The 16468-nt window shown below is 37.9% G+C and overlaps 1 protein-coding gene across 2 annotated transcripts in view; it reads left to right on the plus strand.

Annotated features, from left to right (window-relative positions):
• Positions 1-16468, plus strand: part of LOC124434060 (unconventional myosin-X-like) — a 55254-nt gene that overhangs the window by 9070 nt on the left and 29716 nt on the right. For both annotated transcript variants that reach the window (XM_046983964.1, XM_046984036.1), the window contains exons 9-25: positions 307-410; positions 1253-1382; positions 2436-2554; positions 2903-3049; positions 3628-3728; positions 4825-4891; positions 5540-5632; positions 6851-6919; positions 7006-7043; positions 7851-7895; positions 8128-8227; positions 9383-9463; positions 9899-10023; positions 10429-10543; positions 11073-11234; positions 11765-11824; positions 12552-12664. In XM_046983964.1, coding sequence (XP_046839920.1) covers positions 307-410; positions 1253-1382; positions 2436-2554; positions 2903-3049; positions 3628-3728; positions 4825-4891; positions 5540-5632; positions 6851-6919; positions 7006-7043; positions 7851-7895; positions 8128-8227; positions 9383-9463; positions 9899-10023; positions 10429-10543; positions 11073-11234; positions 11765-11824; positions 12552-12664 — 1669 coding nt within the window. The remainder of the gene's footprint in view (positions 1-306; positions 411-1252; positions 1383-2435; positions 2555-2902; positions 3050-3627; positions 3729-4824; positions 4892-5539; positions 5633-6850; positions 6920-7005; positions 7044-7850; positions 7896-8127; positions 8228-9382; positions 9464-9898; positions 10024-10428; positions 10544-11072; positions 11235-11764; positions 11825-12551; positions 12665-16468) is intronic.

Consider the following 16468-nt stretch of genomic DNA (forward strand, 5'->3'; position numbering starts at 1 on the left):
GATTTTCCAATTTTTTTAAATGAGACATTGATGTGTTTTTATGCGACATTTAAGCGATCATGTTCGTAGGTAGGTTACTTTAAAGGGTCGATGCTCAACCAAATCAACACAAATTCAGTTAACAACATAAATATCTGCTTTTTCGGTCTTTGCTAATTATACTAATTATCCTAATCATCAGCTCTTTTCGTTTATATTTATTGAACTAATTATTCTGATTATCTGCTTTCGTCTACAAGCATAAACCCTGATCATATCGATAAAAACATGCCCAACGGAAATGCATTTTCTTCTGTGTATTTTCAGACGAGCTTCGATTGTTGCAGGCGGAAAAATATCACTATCTTAACCAAAGCGGCTGTATCTCGGACTCATCGATCAACGACAAGCAGGATTTCTTCAACGTTTTGGTGAGTACATGCGTACAATATCATGCTTTGCATCGATTAATGATGAGGTAAAAAAAACACACTTGGACTGAATTGGGATGTGGATTGTTTTCTTTTTCTTCAGAAGCTTTTCGTTCAGATATAGTTAGACGCACGTTTGAAATACAAACTCTTGAATCGAGATTAGGTGTGTTTCAGGAAAGTCATTTTTGGAACAATTCGATCCTTAGCTTTGTCGTTTCAATTCATTTCTGCTTGTCAAAGCCATGTTGATCTCTTCGCTTGTTGCGATTTCAACATTTCAAAATGCGTGCTAACTGGATACATGTGGTTTGGCGAGTAAGCTAAAGCCGTTGATAGTTTCCATTCACCATAGAGTGTTGTAGATATAATAAATAAAGTACCAGTATAACTTTATTTATGTATATACTACATATATATTTCTAAATACTATTGACATACTACAGTGAGCCTCAACTTCTACTCATTGATGTTGTCGAGAGACGGACAGATTCCAGACCCTGTGCTATTATTATGTGGCTATATAGTAACCAAAATTTAAAAGAATGCATTATCTTAAACTTAATGAAAATAATTTCAATATAACAGATTATACTGACTCATACAATGATTGTGCGTGATACCTACAAAGTGTGATATACTTCACTCAAAGTGTGATATACTTCATACAAGATTTCGACATTCGAATTTCAGAGAACATTTTCAGCACTCGACCCAAGTTCCCTGAAAAAAAAACTTAACTGGGAACAATGACACCAATTGTCACGTGAATACAATTGTCTCTTGCCCGTTTTCGCATGTCGTGCTCGTGATGTTGAGTGGCGTTTTTTTGTTGACTGTAGGAAGCAATGCGCGTTATGCGTTTTAAAGAGGAGCATATCTCCGATGTTCTTCATGTCCTGGCGGGAATCCTCAACTTGGGAAACGTCACGTTTATCACGGGAAACGGTGCACAAATAAATGAAAAGTTTGGTAAGTGCACATATATTCGACTTCGCTCGTATGATATTTTACGAGTACGTAGAGTATCATACGAGACTTTTCTTATAGGTAATTGTATAGTTTTAAGGGCAATTACAGATAAACGAGTCCAAAGGAATAGCGCTATTTGTTGTCTTAAAAAAACTCACAAGTGCATGTTTAGCTGCAATTACACAAGAAACTGTACTATTACTTTGTAATGCTATGCTTTGAGTTTGACTCTGCCGTCTAACTTTGTCTCGCTTCGTTGCTCTCTATCGCTTCAGCAAAGCCTCGTTGCGCGGCCTAACTGTTAAAAACAAAATTCTATAGTTACGAGTGAGGCAAGCCGCCATCTTGAAAGGTGGCAAAACTTTCGATATTTACAACTAAAATCTTCTTCATAGCTATACTGTTGCAGAGTTGATAGTCTAGGTTTAGTTTTTAAAAGGTTTGATGAGATCGGGTTTTTAAACTTTCTTTCAGCTTATTTTTGGTCGAGAGTTTTGCCTTTTGCTACATTTCAAGATGGCGTCCTTCCCTCACCTTCACACGGGTGTTAGACATCTAGAGGCTTGGGCTCTAAATCATTGGGTCGCATGGGTATTAGCTATTATGTACCGTGTGTAAGCTGTCCCATCTGATATCCAAATAAACTCTTATTAGCGCAAGTTAGAAAGTATGCCTGCATAAAAGTGGATTTTGTTTCGCATTATTTCATTGTTTCTAACCCACTGTTCGGCTTTTATTATGAACTAAAAATGATAAACTTATTTTCCTGCAACGTACATTAGTCATTTATTTTAAATTGCACTCTATGACAAAAACATAAGAACAATTTTAATGTTTAGTTCATTCACGAATGTGGTGTCAATAGTTTCTGCATTTAATTCAAATTTCCAACGATTTGCAAATTTTAACGGACGATCTTTTGATATCGATTATTTCGTCGTGTGTGCTTTCTAATTTTTCCGTCTTTTGCTTTGAATTTTGCGTGAATTTAAATCTCGTGTTCGATTAAGTTTGTCCGATGTAATGGTTTTGTTGTTTGTGTTGTTTAACTAGTGTTGGAGGATATTGCAGAGCTGTTGCAAGTCGATATTTATGACCTGGAGGATGTTCTTACGCAGAGGTCGATGGTATTGAGAGGCGAGGAGATCAAATCACCGTTGACAATACCGCAGGTTTGTGGATTTGAAGACTATTTCAAAAATGATAGAGATAAACTCGTGCAAATCTCTCTTCATCACTCGGCTATGGAGGAAAGAGCTAGTTTGTTACCTTGTTGATTTTCCTGTCATGTAAAAAGTTTGCAAAAAAAAAACACACGCTTGATTTGCCCGAGACCCTTTTGCTTATTGAAATCTACGCACAATTTCTTCTACTCTTTTGCATCAGTGTGGCTGTCAAATGATTGTGCATCAACTTCGTCAAACTAACCGTAACGTTAGATTTTAGCTCCACTTAGAGCAATAAATCTTTGTGGAGATACATCTGTGCTCGAATGAAGTTTTTGTCTGTGTATTTTGTAGGCTGAAGATTCTAGAGACTCTATGTCAATGGCCCTGTACGCTTGTACCTTCAAGTGGATCATACAACGCATCAACGCTCGTATCAAAGGAACCCCAAGTCAAGTATCGATTGGTATTCTGGATATATTTGGTTTTGAGAACTTCGAGGTACGCGTGTATATCATATCCAATTGATGTAAACAGCAATCTTCCGTTGAAAACATATGTTATTGCGATCTAGGACGATTTGTTGGTAATTTGTAAGTTTCAACTATTGCCCCTTATGAAACTAGTGAAATCATATTTGCTACGATACACGACCACCTTCGCTACGATGCAATGCTGCCTGGAGGTGGTGGGTGGGGAAAAACAATTTGCTCTGTTCCCAAATTTTTTCAATGATTGTTTCGTATGCAACATATTTTCATCCACCAACAATGCCTCGTTTATGAAATCACTTTTATTTTATGCTTGTCGTATAGTTCTTCCATTGCTCAATATGATAGACTAGAGATTGCATTGATGACGTTTCAAGTGAACAAACTGAATAACTGTATCGGTGGGGGTGGGGAGAATTAATCACACATGAGGATATGCAAAGATATTGCTTTTATTATGCAATATCCTTTCGTTTAGTACATCCGGGTCTCATTTCCATACAACACGAACGTTGAATTTGTTAAAGTTTTATATCCGAGCTCCGCCATATGGTTCTGCCTGTCTCATGTTTGCTTTATTTCTTGCAGACTAATCGGTTTGAACAGTTTAACATCAACTATGCAAATGAAAAACTACAACAATTCTTCAACAAGCATATCTTCTCACTCGAGCAACATGAATACAACAGGTAATCTTCGTTTTACCTTCAAAAAGCGCAATTGCCATGGTGAATGGCCTTAAACCAACGAAAAACCAATAAACCCAAGAGAAAACTGAGAAAAACTCTAAGAGAAACCCAGAGTTCTGAAAAGAAATGTTTTAGCGATTTAAGACATTATGCATTCCAGCAGAGAACTCGTCAGGTCTAGTTGTTTTGATGGTGAATCAACACATATAAATACAAGTTTATTCACCCTTAACAGATAGCAGACATTAACATCTGACGAGTCGTCTGCTGAATTGCGCAGTGTCAAACGGTTCTTTTCAGAACTCTTTAGTTTCTCTTCGTTTTCTCGTGAGTTTTTCTAGGTTTTCTCATGAATTTTCTCGGTTTTCTGATGAGTTTTTCTTCGTTTTCTCATGAGTTTTTCTCGGTTTTCTCATGAGTTTTTCTCGGTTTTCTCATGAGTTTTTCTCGGTTTTCTCATGGGTTTTTCTCGGTTTTCTCATGGGTTCTTGGTTTTTCTTGGGTTTCAGGCCATTCACCACGGCAATTGCGTTTTTCAAAGCAATACTCAAATTTGTCACCACGACAAAGTCTCTGTTTATTTTTCTTTTGTTTATTTGGCTTCGATAGCACTTCGTTTAACTTCCACAAAGTCTTTCATGATTGTGGAGCAGTAGAATAGCAATGTGGCGGCCACTAATGCTCGTACCGTTAGCAGACATAGAAATAGTGAATACCTTTGTGCGTATTTTAAGAGCTCACTCACACTCACTAAGTGCTGCAAAGAAATTGCGTTCCCACCAATCGCTACAGCAAACTCATTTCTCCTTCAATGACAAGATTTTTGTTTGAAAATATTTCTAACAAAGCAATCAGTGGAGTGAAAATACCGTCCTCGTTTTGAGTGAGTACAGGTGTGAGTCAGCATTTAGTATACATGCATTTGTCTAATTTTTTTTACCTGTCATGCAAATTTCTTGTTTTCTTCACTCTTGGTGTTACATTATGTTCACACTGTAAAATGGCAACTGTACTAAAAAGCTTGAATTTTCGACTTGCAAAATTTACGTTCTTTCAGAAAACGCTTTTATTTTAATGGATGTGTTAATTCTTGTAGAGAGGGTCTAGAATGGGCTGACATCGATTGGGTTGATAATGGAGAGTGTCTTGACTTAATCGAAAAGGTAATTATCTGTTCCATTCTACGCTTAAAAAGGGAAAGAATAAATTGCGTCATGTTAGGACAGCGGGTAAATTCAAAAGTTTGCGTCAACATTTATGAGCTAAATTTTTCCAAAGAGACTTCAAGAATATTACACTTCATTTTATTAATCAACGAAAAGTAATTTCAGCGATTGCAGTGGAGCGCGAGCAAAGAAGCGCGTGCAAAATAGAGTGAGCAAAGGTGCACAAGCTAAGGAACGTGAGCAAAAGATAGTTAGCAAAGGAGTGTGAGGAAGGAGCACGAGCGAAGGAGCGTGGGCAATAGAGCGTGAGCAAAGAAGCGTGCATGAGCAAAAGAGAGGTTAGCGAAGGAGCACGAGCTAAAGAACGTGAGCAAAAGAGAGTGAAAAGGAGCGTGAGCAATAGTGGAGCAAGGGAGTGAGCAATGGAGAATGAGCAGGAGCGGAGAAAGAGGAGTGAGCAAGGGAGTGAGGGCATGAGCACGAGAAAAGGAGGAGTGGCGCAGGAGCATGTGCCAAAAAACTAACCTTGAGCGTGAGAAAAAGAACGTGTGCGATGGAGCACAAGCAAGGGAGTGTGAACATAATTGTAAAAGCTTCGAGCAGTTTGGATGGAAATAATATAATTGTTTTTTTATTTTCTTATAGAAAGTAGGCGTGCTGTCGTTATTTGACGAGGAAAGTCGTTTTCCGAAAGGAACTGACGCATCATTATTGGAAAAGTTACACGCAAGTCACGAGGTTAGAACATGACATCTGTTTCTGTCATATTTTCAATTTATCGTATGCAGTATACAAAATTTTGATGGTGAAGCTCGTTGGAATTTCATACTTCGTGTATGATGCTTTGTATGATGCTTAGTACGTTAGTCCGACCAGAAATAAATTATCATGAAGGCGCCTACGTTTTCTTGCATTATTTTCTCTGGTCACGCGCGAGCGTTTTTTGCGAGTTTTTCGTTGCAATGACCTTGCTCATGAAGGTTAGTGTCTGCTTTTCAACAATGATTGTCGTTCATTTTTGGAGGAAAAATGTTATCAAATCGTGCGAGTGCACTATCGCAATAGAAACTTCTCAAGAAAATTGGCTATCAATGTGGGATTCATGCTCATGAAAATGAAAAGTGTATGCCGCTTTTTATATATTACAAATTTTTTATCTGATTATTCCAATATTGCTCAACTTTTGCCTTTTGCAGTTGTAACAAACTACTTATCTGGTTAAATGTCCGTCATGTGCAGTTGTAACAAACTACTTATCTGGTTAAATATCCGTCCGTACCTGGTTAAATGTCCGTCAGCAGTTGTAACAAACTTCTTATCTGGTTAAATGTCCGTCATGTGCAGTTGTAACAAACTACTTATCAAGTTAAATGTCCGTCATGTGCAGGTGTAACAAACTACTTATCTGGTTAAATGTCCGTCATGTGCAGTTGTAACAAACTACTTATCTGGTTAAATGTCCGTCATGTGCAGTTTTAATTCGTTATTGCTTGATGTTTAAATCTGTAGATGATTCTCGATTCAAAATGAGAATGCCCGTCGTATACACATCAAGCTTGCATACTCTGTGCTTTTCGGCTTTCACGTTTATTAAGCACGTGACGAATTGCAAGAATTCTAAATTATTCAAGATTATTGAATTCACGTATATTACACTAAATACTTCGTTCAACTTTTACACCGGAGCAACACTGAATAATTCATCAAAATTTTACACCACAGCTACTCTTCATGTCAACATGGGTTCTCCATCACAGTATGTGCCATAGCAAAGCAATATTTAACCTTAAACCTTTACAATGCGATGTTTGTAAAATTCCAAAAAATTAAATTTCACGAGTTAATCTACTTTAGAAGAGAAATCCTCAAATGTCGATAAATCCAAGAGCGAGCTGTTTTAGATCCGCCAGCGCTCAATCTGGCTGTTCAAGTTTGCAAATATTTCCTAATTTCTAGGGCAACAAATTTTATCTGAAGCCGAAAGTTGCAAACAAGAAATTTGGAATCAAGCACTACGCTGGCGACGTAAGTCTTTATGTTCACCGTGAGGTGTCGTGACCATGGCATATTACAATTTTCACGCGACATAAAATCTCACGTGATATTTTCAGGTTTATTATACGACAACTGGCTTCCTGGAAAAGAACAGGTTAGCTAAATCTACACGTTGTGTCTGTTAACTTGGTTATTATAATGTTTCTTGGAATAGAGGGGTACAGTCTAAACTTCGTAGATAGGCAGTCGTAACGTCGTGTGAGGAGGTAGGATATTACCGTGAGATTGTGAAAGCCGTCTATTTTTATATCTGTATGTGGAGGCGATAGGTTAGCACTAGTTGTGATGGGTATAAGGTATTCTTCTCGTCTCTGCCGCATTTGCTTAGTCTATAGAGGCTTCAGAGGCTTCTGAGCAATGATATCTTGTTGTTGATGTCATTGTTGGGTAAACCTTTTTATTCTTATTAAAGCCTTTTTTACGTTCTAATGCAAACCATTGCTCAAAATTATTTAATTCACGTAAATGTTACATTAAATCTGTTTTAACTTTTACACCTTTCTTACGCTTTAATATAAACCATTTCTCAAGATTATTTAATTTACGTAAATGTTACAATAAATGTGTTCCACGTTTTTCACCGAAGAAACATCGCTCTAAAAAATGTGTTTTTTTGCCATGAAATCAATTGATGTTTTACCTTATGATACATGAATCAAAATTAAAGGAGAGTTCATGGAGAAGTGAAGTAAATTTTTTATAGCTAGTTGCTTTAATTTACAAGTAAAAAGGCAGTGTTTTTTAAACCTTGCACTATCCTTGGATTACTTAGTAATTTGGCTTACACGACGTTTATGGTAATGATAGTAGAAATGAGAAGAACTCTTTTGCTTCAGAGATGTTCTGTGCATTCAACTTATTGCTTTGCACGTGCTGTAAATGAAATCTGTTTCTTTTTCAGAGATACGTTTAGAGACGATCTTCTGAACCTTCTTCAAAACAGCAGGTTGGTATCAATTTTCTCTTGTGATCTTTCTCGCGAGTTGTTATGCTCCAGCGATTTTTAAAATTTCTGTGGATTATTGCGTCCGCGCTGGACGAATTTAACTAATCTAGCGCATGAGCCAACGGAAATGGGGTGCTCAGTTAGCTGCTAGTAGCTTTGCCTATTGCGAACGTAACGAGCATGGAATGCAGAGTATTGTGTTTTAGAAGAAAAGGCATTTTCATTTTTCCAGGTCTGATTTTGTCTACGATCTGTTTGAGCATATGAAACCGACGCCCGGAGCCAACAGCAAGTCATCCAAAAGAAGACCAACCGTTGGCTCTCAGTTTAGAGTAAGTTCTCATTCACATTTTTTAAACCCACGAAGTCTTGCACATAAAGCGGGTGTTGAATAAGATCATAACAGACGTTAAAAAGTATTCCCAAACGAGTGAAATCACGTTTTCTCATATTTTTTGTCTGTATCTTTCTGTTGAGCGCTATTTCCAAGGAGACGTACCCTCTACGTGATCTCACATTGGGTTGGGTTGGTGTGTGTGTGAAAATGTAAGGGAAATAAGGTGGCTTTTGAAAGGTTTAGGTGCATCTGGATTTTAAATCATGTAGCTTGATTTTAACGGGGCTGAGTGAAATAGTACATTTGCTAAAAATATGTCGCTGGAATTTTCATTTTCTTTTCTGAAAAGCGAAGAAATGTCGAATCAAAGTATCAACATTTCTTCTTCGAATGTTATTACGATTTCCTACGGAGTGACTGCACGATTTCAATATGGTGTAATAATATGTTAGTGGTCCTTTTCTTTCCGAGTCGTTAGCGAGATGCGCCAAGATGCAGTGGCCATTTCACACGAATACGATTCCATTCACTGCTATATTTGTTTGAAAGAGATGTGAAATACTCGGCTTTATATACCCTTTGGTTGCTGGAAATTTTCAAAACGATTGGCTTTCCTATCTAACAGGAACACAGCGAAATCAGTCTCAGATTTTTTGACACACTTCCTCTATCGCCCTCCTAATTTTTGCTATTGCAAGCCTTGTACAAATCTGGAAGGCGTCATGCTATTTTATTTACATTGCTTAAGAAATAAAAGATGTTTACTGTGTTTGCACAGGCTTATGCTAACCGAGGTGACCTTTGGGAGAACTCGAGACCTGATCAGGGCATGCTCGAGACTGAAGGTCGAGGGTTTCACATGCTCGAAAGTTCTCACAAACGTCTCCGAGGTTTGCATAAGCCAGTGCAAAACGAAAAACATCTTTTATTTCTTTTATAAAATAACAATGATGCGAAAAAGACACACATTTTAATTTTTGCTCTATAATGTATTCATGATCGATTTGCAAATTCTCTTTGACTGATTAAGTGATTTGATTGGTTGAGCTAAGATCTATTTGCCCCATTCTAATGCAAACACTGCTATTGAGCAATTACTGCAAGCGTTTTTTTGCTTTTATAATTAAATAGTTATTATTTATAATTCTAGACATCGCTGACGTCATTAATGACAACTCTTAGTCAGGCACATCCGTACTTTGTTCGATGTATTAAACCCAATGGATCGAAGGTATGTAATATACATGCGTTCCCGTAATTGGCCAGCGGTCCCTTGAACGTTGATTTTACGAAAAAAAGAAAGCCAGTTTTCCAAAAGCAAACATGCATGTAGTAAAACGTCAAACGCTACTTATTTGAAAACCATGTAATCATTCGACTCCGAGGAAGAACTTCCTGAAAGTGAGTTATTGTATGTATCACGCTTGTAGTAAGCTATTCATAGAACAATATAATACATGTCATTTTTTCAAATACTAATTTTTCATACCAAACAACACACTTTTTATTAGCCAAGCTAGCTCGGTGTGCCGAGAAACATCGAACCTTTTACTGGCTCCATATTTGCAAGAAGAACTCGGTCCGATGTTTGTCGGTAAAGAACTAGCGTTTGGTTGATAAGAGCTGATTAATGGCCTTCATAAAGTCCACATTACGTTTTGTTTAGATGGCAGAAAAGTTTGATCCAAAGATTGTTTTGGACCAGTTGAGGTACTCCGGCATGTTAGAGACCGTACGCATCAGAAGAGCTGGATTTCCTGTTCGTATCGTTTATGCAGATTTCGCTTTCAGGTATGCTTCCATGTTTGTTTATGTAAAGACGAAGAAAGCTTGGAACCACGAATATGACGTAGTGGACGTATTCTTGTCGTTTCGGTGTCAAATGCTTGTCTTCTTTAACAATAATCCAGATTCCAAGTAGTGGTCAATCAGAGCCCGTTCAGAACATTCCAATTCTACTATTTGTCTTCAAATGCGAGCGTTAATTAGTCGAGATTTTATCGTCGAACTTTGCCGTTAGTAAAATTTGATTGTAATGATAGTAAATACTTGCTATTGGATAGAATAAAAGTCATGAACACCGCTCACCGTTGATAAATCAACACGAATTTTAAATATGCATTTCAGAGGCTGAGAACCTTAGGATTCGAGCTCAATGAAATTCTTAACTCCTCTTTCAAATCTTGTTTTGTATAGCTACAAAGTGCTGCTGAGAGGAAAGGCGATAAGTGGCGATCCTATGGAAGACGGTGCTTTATTGCTCGACGAAATCGAACCAACCAGGAAGAGATGGAAAATAGGAAAAACCAAGGTAGGCCAACTGACTGTAGAAATTGTTGTGTTTTCGTTTGTCGTCTCAAACTTCAAGAGCAAGAGTTTTCATAAGACTTTGAAAGCTCTTGACGAGCCTCACAGTTCTTAACTGACACTGACCAACAGCAATTGACTTGTAGATACCTGCCGGGGTATTGATTTCCGCCATGCACTTTGGGAATAAGTTAAAGTCAGTGAATTGTAATATTATCTGGAACGCTAGGTCCAATATTAGGGACTGGAGTACATTTTTTAGCCTGCCATGATGCCTTTTTATCTGCGTTTTTGGGCGTATCACCTAATATCGTGAGGTAAAATTTATCATGGTCCTTTGTGCTACTGTATTTTATGTATATAGTTGATCATTTTTTAAGATAATATCACGGCACTTCTAAAAACGCAGAAAAACTAGCATAAGTGTTGCCTTCAAAGATGGCGTCGCAGTTAGCGTTCCAGTTAATATTACAGCTCACTGGTTAAGGTTCGCGGTCTTGCGTCTACATGACAATTTCATTTGCACAATATAGATGTTTTTGAAAGACGAACTGGAGGTTCTGTTGGACAAAATGCGGGATAAGGCTCTGAAGGAAGTTGCAAAAGTGATCAAACGCTGCATCGTTGGATATCTTGCTCGCAAACGTTTCTTGAAACAGCGAGCGGCGATTTTGCTCATACAGAAGGTCTACAGGGTACGGATTATTGCTTTTGCTATGTTGCATCATGGTATATTGTTATTGTTGCTCGTATAGTTAATAACTTTCAACACATCATCGCATGAAATGATCTGCGGTAGAAAATACATTACGTATTGCTGAAAAGAGTTTTTCACACGAAATCCGTGTAAAAAACATTACCTATCGCTGAAAAGAGTTTTTCACACGAAATCCGTGTGCAAAACATTACTTATCGCTGAGAAGAATTTTTCACACGAAATGCGTGTGCAAAACATTACGTATCGCTGAAAAGAATTTTTCACACGAAATCCGTGTGCAAAACATTACGTATCGCTGAAAAGTGTTTTTCACACGAAATCCTCGGGCAAATCACCCGCAACGGTGTTTTCGGACTATGTGATAGAAAGCATTCAAAGTATTTATATCGCCTTAGGCTTGTAGTTACCTTACTCCCAATAACTAATCATCGATCCCTCTCCATGGTAACAGGCGTGTACTTTACTCTGCTGCATTAATGCATAGGTTTTGTCCGTTCGTTTTCACAGGCTCATTTCTACCGTAATAAGTTCTTGAAAAAGCGACAGGCTGCAATCGTGCTACAAAAGGTAAGACATATTAGATTCATTACTGTGTATGTAGAATGGATCTCGCATCCCGTGTTAAATTTGAAGCCCGAAACGACAATAGGCGCCATATTGAATTGTGCCCTTTTGCCAAGCTGTCCCAATGAATATGTTGAATTAATATGGTGAAATAGTTTTGGAGGCGCTTGTTATTCTCTTACGGAACTGTTAAGTCTTAGTGTCACGAGGACAAGCGTAGAAAACACTTTGTTTCTGCATGAAAACGTGCGCTTGTTTCAAACTGTGCTGGTTTGCACATGGTCACTGAAGATCGAAGGTCGTTGTTCTGGACTTGAGAGTAAGATTCTCGTTCTCATTCTCTCTAAAATTCATGGCCACCGTTGCATACAACATGTCTTTACGACAAATTTCTCATTCGAGTGGGAGTGTTCAAGACATAGTGTTACATCCAATTGGTTGTCTTTAAATTTTATCTTTCCTCCTACCAAATATGCGCGATCCGTGTAATTTACATATCAATGATTAGAGGGTTAAGATTGTGTGCATGGGGAAGGGTGTGGTGTGGTGGAAGGGAAGCAATTTTGTAGGGAGGGGTAGCAAAGCTCACATCATTACGTGTTGGATTGTTTGCATTGTGTATTTCCTGTCGTATAAATGTCAATCTTCTCGTCCCAGTTCTATCCTGTGAAATCATATAAAAACATTCAATCGTGTAGTTCTCACGCGTGTGTCCTGTATTTCATCACAGTACGAACGTCGTCGAGCGGCGCGAAAGTTGCTGCTGAAATTACTCGAAGAAAAGCGAATTGAAGAAGAAAGAATACGCGAAGAACAGAGACGAAAGGAAGAGGAACGAAGGAGGTAGGTGAAAACTGATAGTCTTTGCGATTTTGGAGTGATACACGTCTTTTTAACTTGCTTTTGTTTCTTCATTTCTGTTACGTTTTTTCTCGACTGCGCGAGTTGCTTTTCGCCATTTCCCCCTCATAGCTACCGTAAAAAACGCGAATATTCACCATAATGTCTTGTTTTCGTTTGAATAAACAATTTCAAGAAACACGAAGTTCATAGTGAAGTGCGATTTCTTCTTTCTTCGATAAGGGATTTTTGTCCTTTGCCCAGAGCCAGACGGTTTTGTGATCGTTATTACTTCGATTAAGTTCTTATCAAACGAGTTTGTGCATGTTTTCGATCTTGGGCTGAGAAAAAATGAGAACGGAGGTCATCGTATTTGTTACCCTATTAATTTTTCAAAGCACGAAAGTTTTATCGTTTTAATGGTAGGAAAAACAAAACCGTTATTTGTTTTTATCTCACCCTGTTTGCGTCATTGAATGTTATATGTATCTTAGATTATCCGTAAATTGAAACGTAAATGAGTTCTCGGTTTTCGTATGACCATTTACGTTTGCCGAACGACTCATCTCGTAGAAATGAAGACACACGAGCATATTTCGTCTGCATGCCGTGTGAACATTGTTCATCCCGCACCATGCTTTCGTACATAGTAATAGCACGAGTACAACATGCAAACGTATTGCAACATCATAAATTTGATTGGGTAGTTACGCGGGCAGTTTTAATTGGCTACAAACGTGGACGATTTTTTGCTTTGCGAATTTAAATTGCATATCTGTTGAGAAGAAAAACTGAAAATTTCGCGAGGTGAAATGTTCTAAGCGACGCAGATAGGCTTGCCCCCAACCAATTATAGTTTTGGCTACATGCTATACTTGTATAGTTTCTAAGATGATTTAACAAGTTTGTTTAAGGTTGATAGTCCAGGTTAGTGCAGTCCTAAGAAGGCTGTTTGTGCTAGTGTTGATTGACGTTTTGACATCTTAAGCGGGAGGCATCTTCAGAATAAAGTCACTTTTGATCAACTCTACCTACCGCTGAGTATGTCGAAACGTCATTCAGCATCGACAGACACAAACATAAGCAGTCCTTCTCAGGACTACACCAACCTTGGCGTTAAACATCTTCAAACGTGTTACCGTATTCTCTCGGGCTCAAACTTCAAACCATTCACCACAATTGACCAAATCGTCGACCTTAAGTATTATATATTTTGATAAAATTGGGGAGAGATTTACCATTTCAGTGTATTCATGGGAAAAGCAGTAAATGACCTTCGGATTACCGTGGAATCATGTTTGTGCATCGAACTTTGTTTTCTAAAAATATGGGTTAATATCGAGCCATTGACGTAGGTAAAAGTGATAGGGAAACGATTTGGAATGAAATATTAGAACTTGAATATTTAATTTCCGACATTGTGTGAATCGATATATATAATAGCAGCTACTTGTTGCTTCTAGCAACTTCAACATAAGCATGCAATACTGAATTCTGTGCAGCTTCCACACTAGGAGACATAATAAACAAATTGGATGAGGTTGAGCATGACATCGAGAATTATTCAGACCAAGGTCAATGTTATCTTCCAAAGCGAAGCTGAGAAACTGTTGCGAACATCGCTATCATTTGATTTTTTTCAAGACCTACATTTTTTGTATATGAGGCGTCATGTTTACAGACATCGAGAATTATTTGCTGGCAGTTGACCAATCAAAACCGGCATTGTTTGCATAGTGAATAATAATGACTCCTTGACGAGGCTTGTGTGAAGTTGCAATTGTTATCGTGTGAAGACCTTAATTTACGTATCTCGAAGAGTTAGACGGAACCACTGTTCAGCGAACCTCCCGTGTTTCTCTCAACATAACTTGTCTGAAAATGTTTCTCAAAAGCAGCTTCACTTTTACCACATTGTGTTTCTGCGTGAGTCCTGTAACAGTCATCATAGTATATCACTAACTACTTAATGTTTGTAAATATAGATCGTCCGGGTTGGTATAGTCCTGAGAAGGACTGTTTTTGTTGTTGTTGACTGACGTTTCGACAAACTTAGCGGTAATCATCTTTAGAGTAAAAAAAAAACAAAAAAAACTTTTTTCCCTTTTTTTGTTGAGCATGATTTCAAAAATTTTGACTCTGAAGATGACTACCGCTAAGGTTGTCCAAACGTCAGTCAACAACAACAAAAACAGTCCTCAGGACTATACCAACCTGGACGATCTACGTTTACAAACATGTATCGATACTCCCGGGTTCAAACCATTTACTTTACTAACTACTTAAAGTCAACAGTATGCCAAGAAGACGTTAAGGTCATCGATGCATTTGTTAAATTTAAGTAGCCAGCTGTGGATTTGTACTCCTGACTGAAACCTTATTTCCTGTTACAGCACTAAAGTTGGTGTTGACGATACTGTTTATTTCATTGTTCATTGAAATTATCAACATTCCCGATCGTGTCTGATATGAGGTTTCATATTAGGCTTTTGCTTCGTTCTGGCGTTAACACGTCCAAAATTATACGTCATAGCCACCCAAAGCATGCTGTGTTTCATAATTGCCTGTGCTCAATTTCTTCCAGCGTTTAATGGCGACTTACAGAGTTAGAGAGCGATTTATACATTGTACTGATAAGTTCGGGCCAAGCTGGGGATTTCATGAATATTGTGTCAGTTGAATGTCGTACACCTAATTCATGCTGAATTTCAATCATTTTGGCTAGTCAACGAAACCCCCCAGCAGCCATGGAATTCAAGATTTAAGGCGTGATGTCTTCTTTTTTGTTCGTTGACCGATGCGTCACAAAATATCTTTAATAGCTATATAAGCGTTGGCGGTCGTAATGAAGATGAGGGTATGGTATGCCAGTTATTGGTGACGTATAAAAGAATCGGATGAAATCAACACGCTTGCATGTTGTTTTTACAGTCAATCAAGTACTCTGACTGCCACTGAATTTCTCGCTACATACAAGTAATCGCGAACTTTACTAGCTTTAATGTGACTGTGCTCGAGAATGTATATTGCTTGTGTAGCAATCAACTTGATTTACTTGCACTTTTTCAAAGGTTCTTTTGAGAAAGAAATCTAACAAAAAGTAGCTAACGTAGGAGTCCATCCGTATTTTCGATTGGTACTATCATATTAAATGTCTAATATCATAGCCGTGCTTTGTTCTTTCGACAGAGTTCTTTCTTATCGCCGTGTGTAAAAAAGGGCTTTTCTTAATTTAAAACACTCAATTTGGTCTTGTGAGAATCCATAAAAACTCTGGTCGATTTCATATGCATCAAAGGACTTGCGATATTCGCTCTCTTCCAATTTAAATGGACATTTTAAGCGTTGTCAAGTGCGACGGTTTTATGCGGTCATAATGACATGCTCGTAGCGCTGTGCTTATATTGTCGTGCAAGCTGTCGAAGATATTTTTTCCAGCGTGTATCTCGCCAAATCGTTTTACGAGGATATCATTATGCCAGCAAGTTTTCACAAAATTTTCTAAGGTATCTTTAATCGTATATAGGCACACATGTTAAGCTTAACATGCTATCTGGAGGTTTCTCTATAATTTCTGTTATTTATTTGCACAAATAGTTGTCCGCATTTTTGTGCTGTAACCATAGATATTAAGATAAAATACGATACGAATATAAATGGTGTTTACAGCTCAGCGTCTCCTTAATTGTAACTTAACTTGTCTTTTAATTGCAGATCAAATTTGCGATGTCATTTTCGCGCAAGTACAGTCACTGCATGCTATCGCGATTCAAACTCGCTTCATAGTTCATACATGTGTTGTTTAAC

The sequence above is a fragment of the Xenia sp. Carnegie-2017 genome, unplaced genomic scaffold (genome assembly GCF_021976095.1).
Source record: "Xenia sp. Carnegie-2017 unplaced genomic scaffold, XeniaSp_v1 HiC_scaffold_1, whole genome shotgun sequence".
In the NCBI taxonomy this organism is placed as follows: domain Eukaryota; kingdom Metazoa; phylum Cnidaria; class Anthozoa; order Malacalcyonacea; family Xeniidae; genus Xenia; species Xenia sp. Carnegie-2017.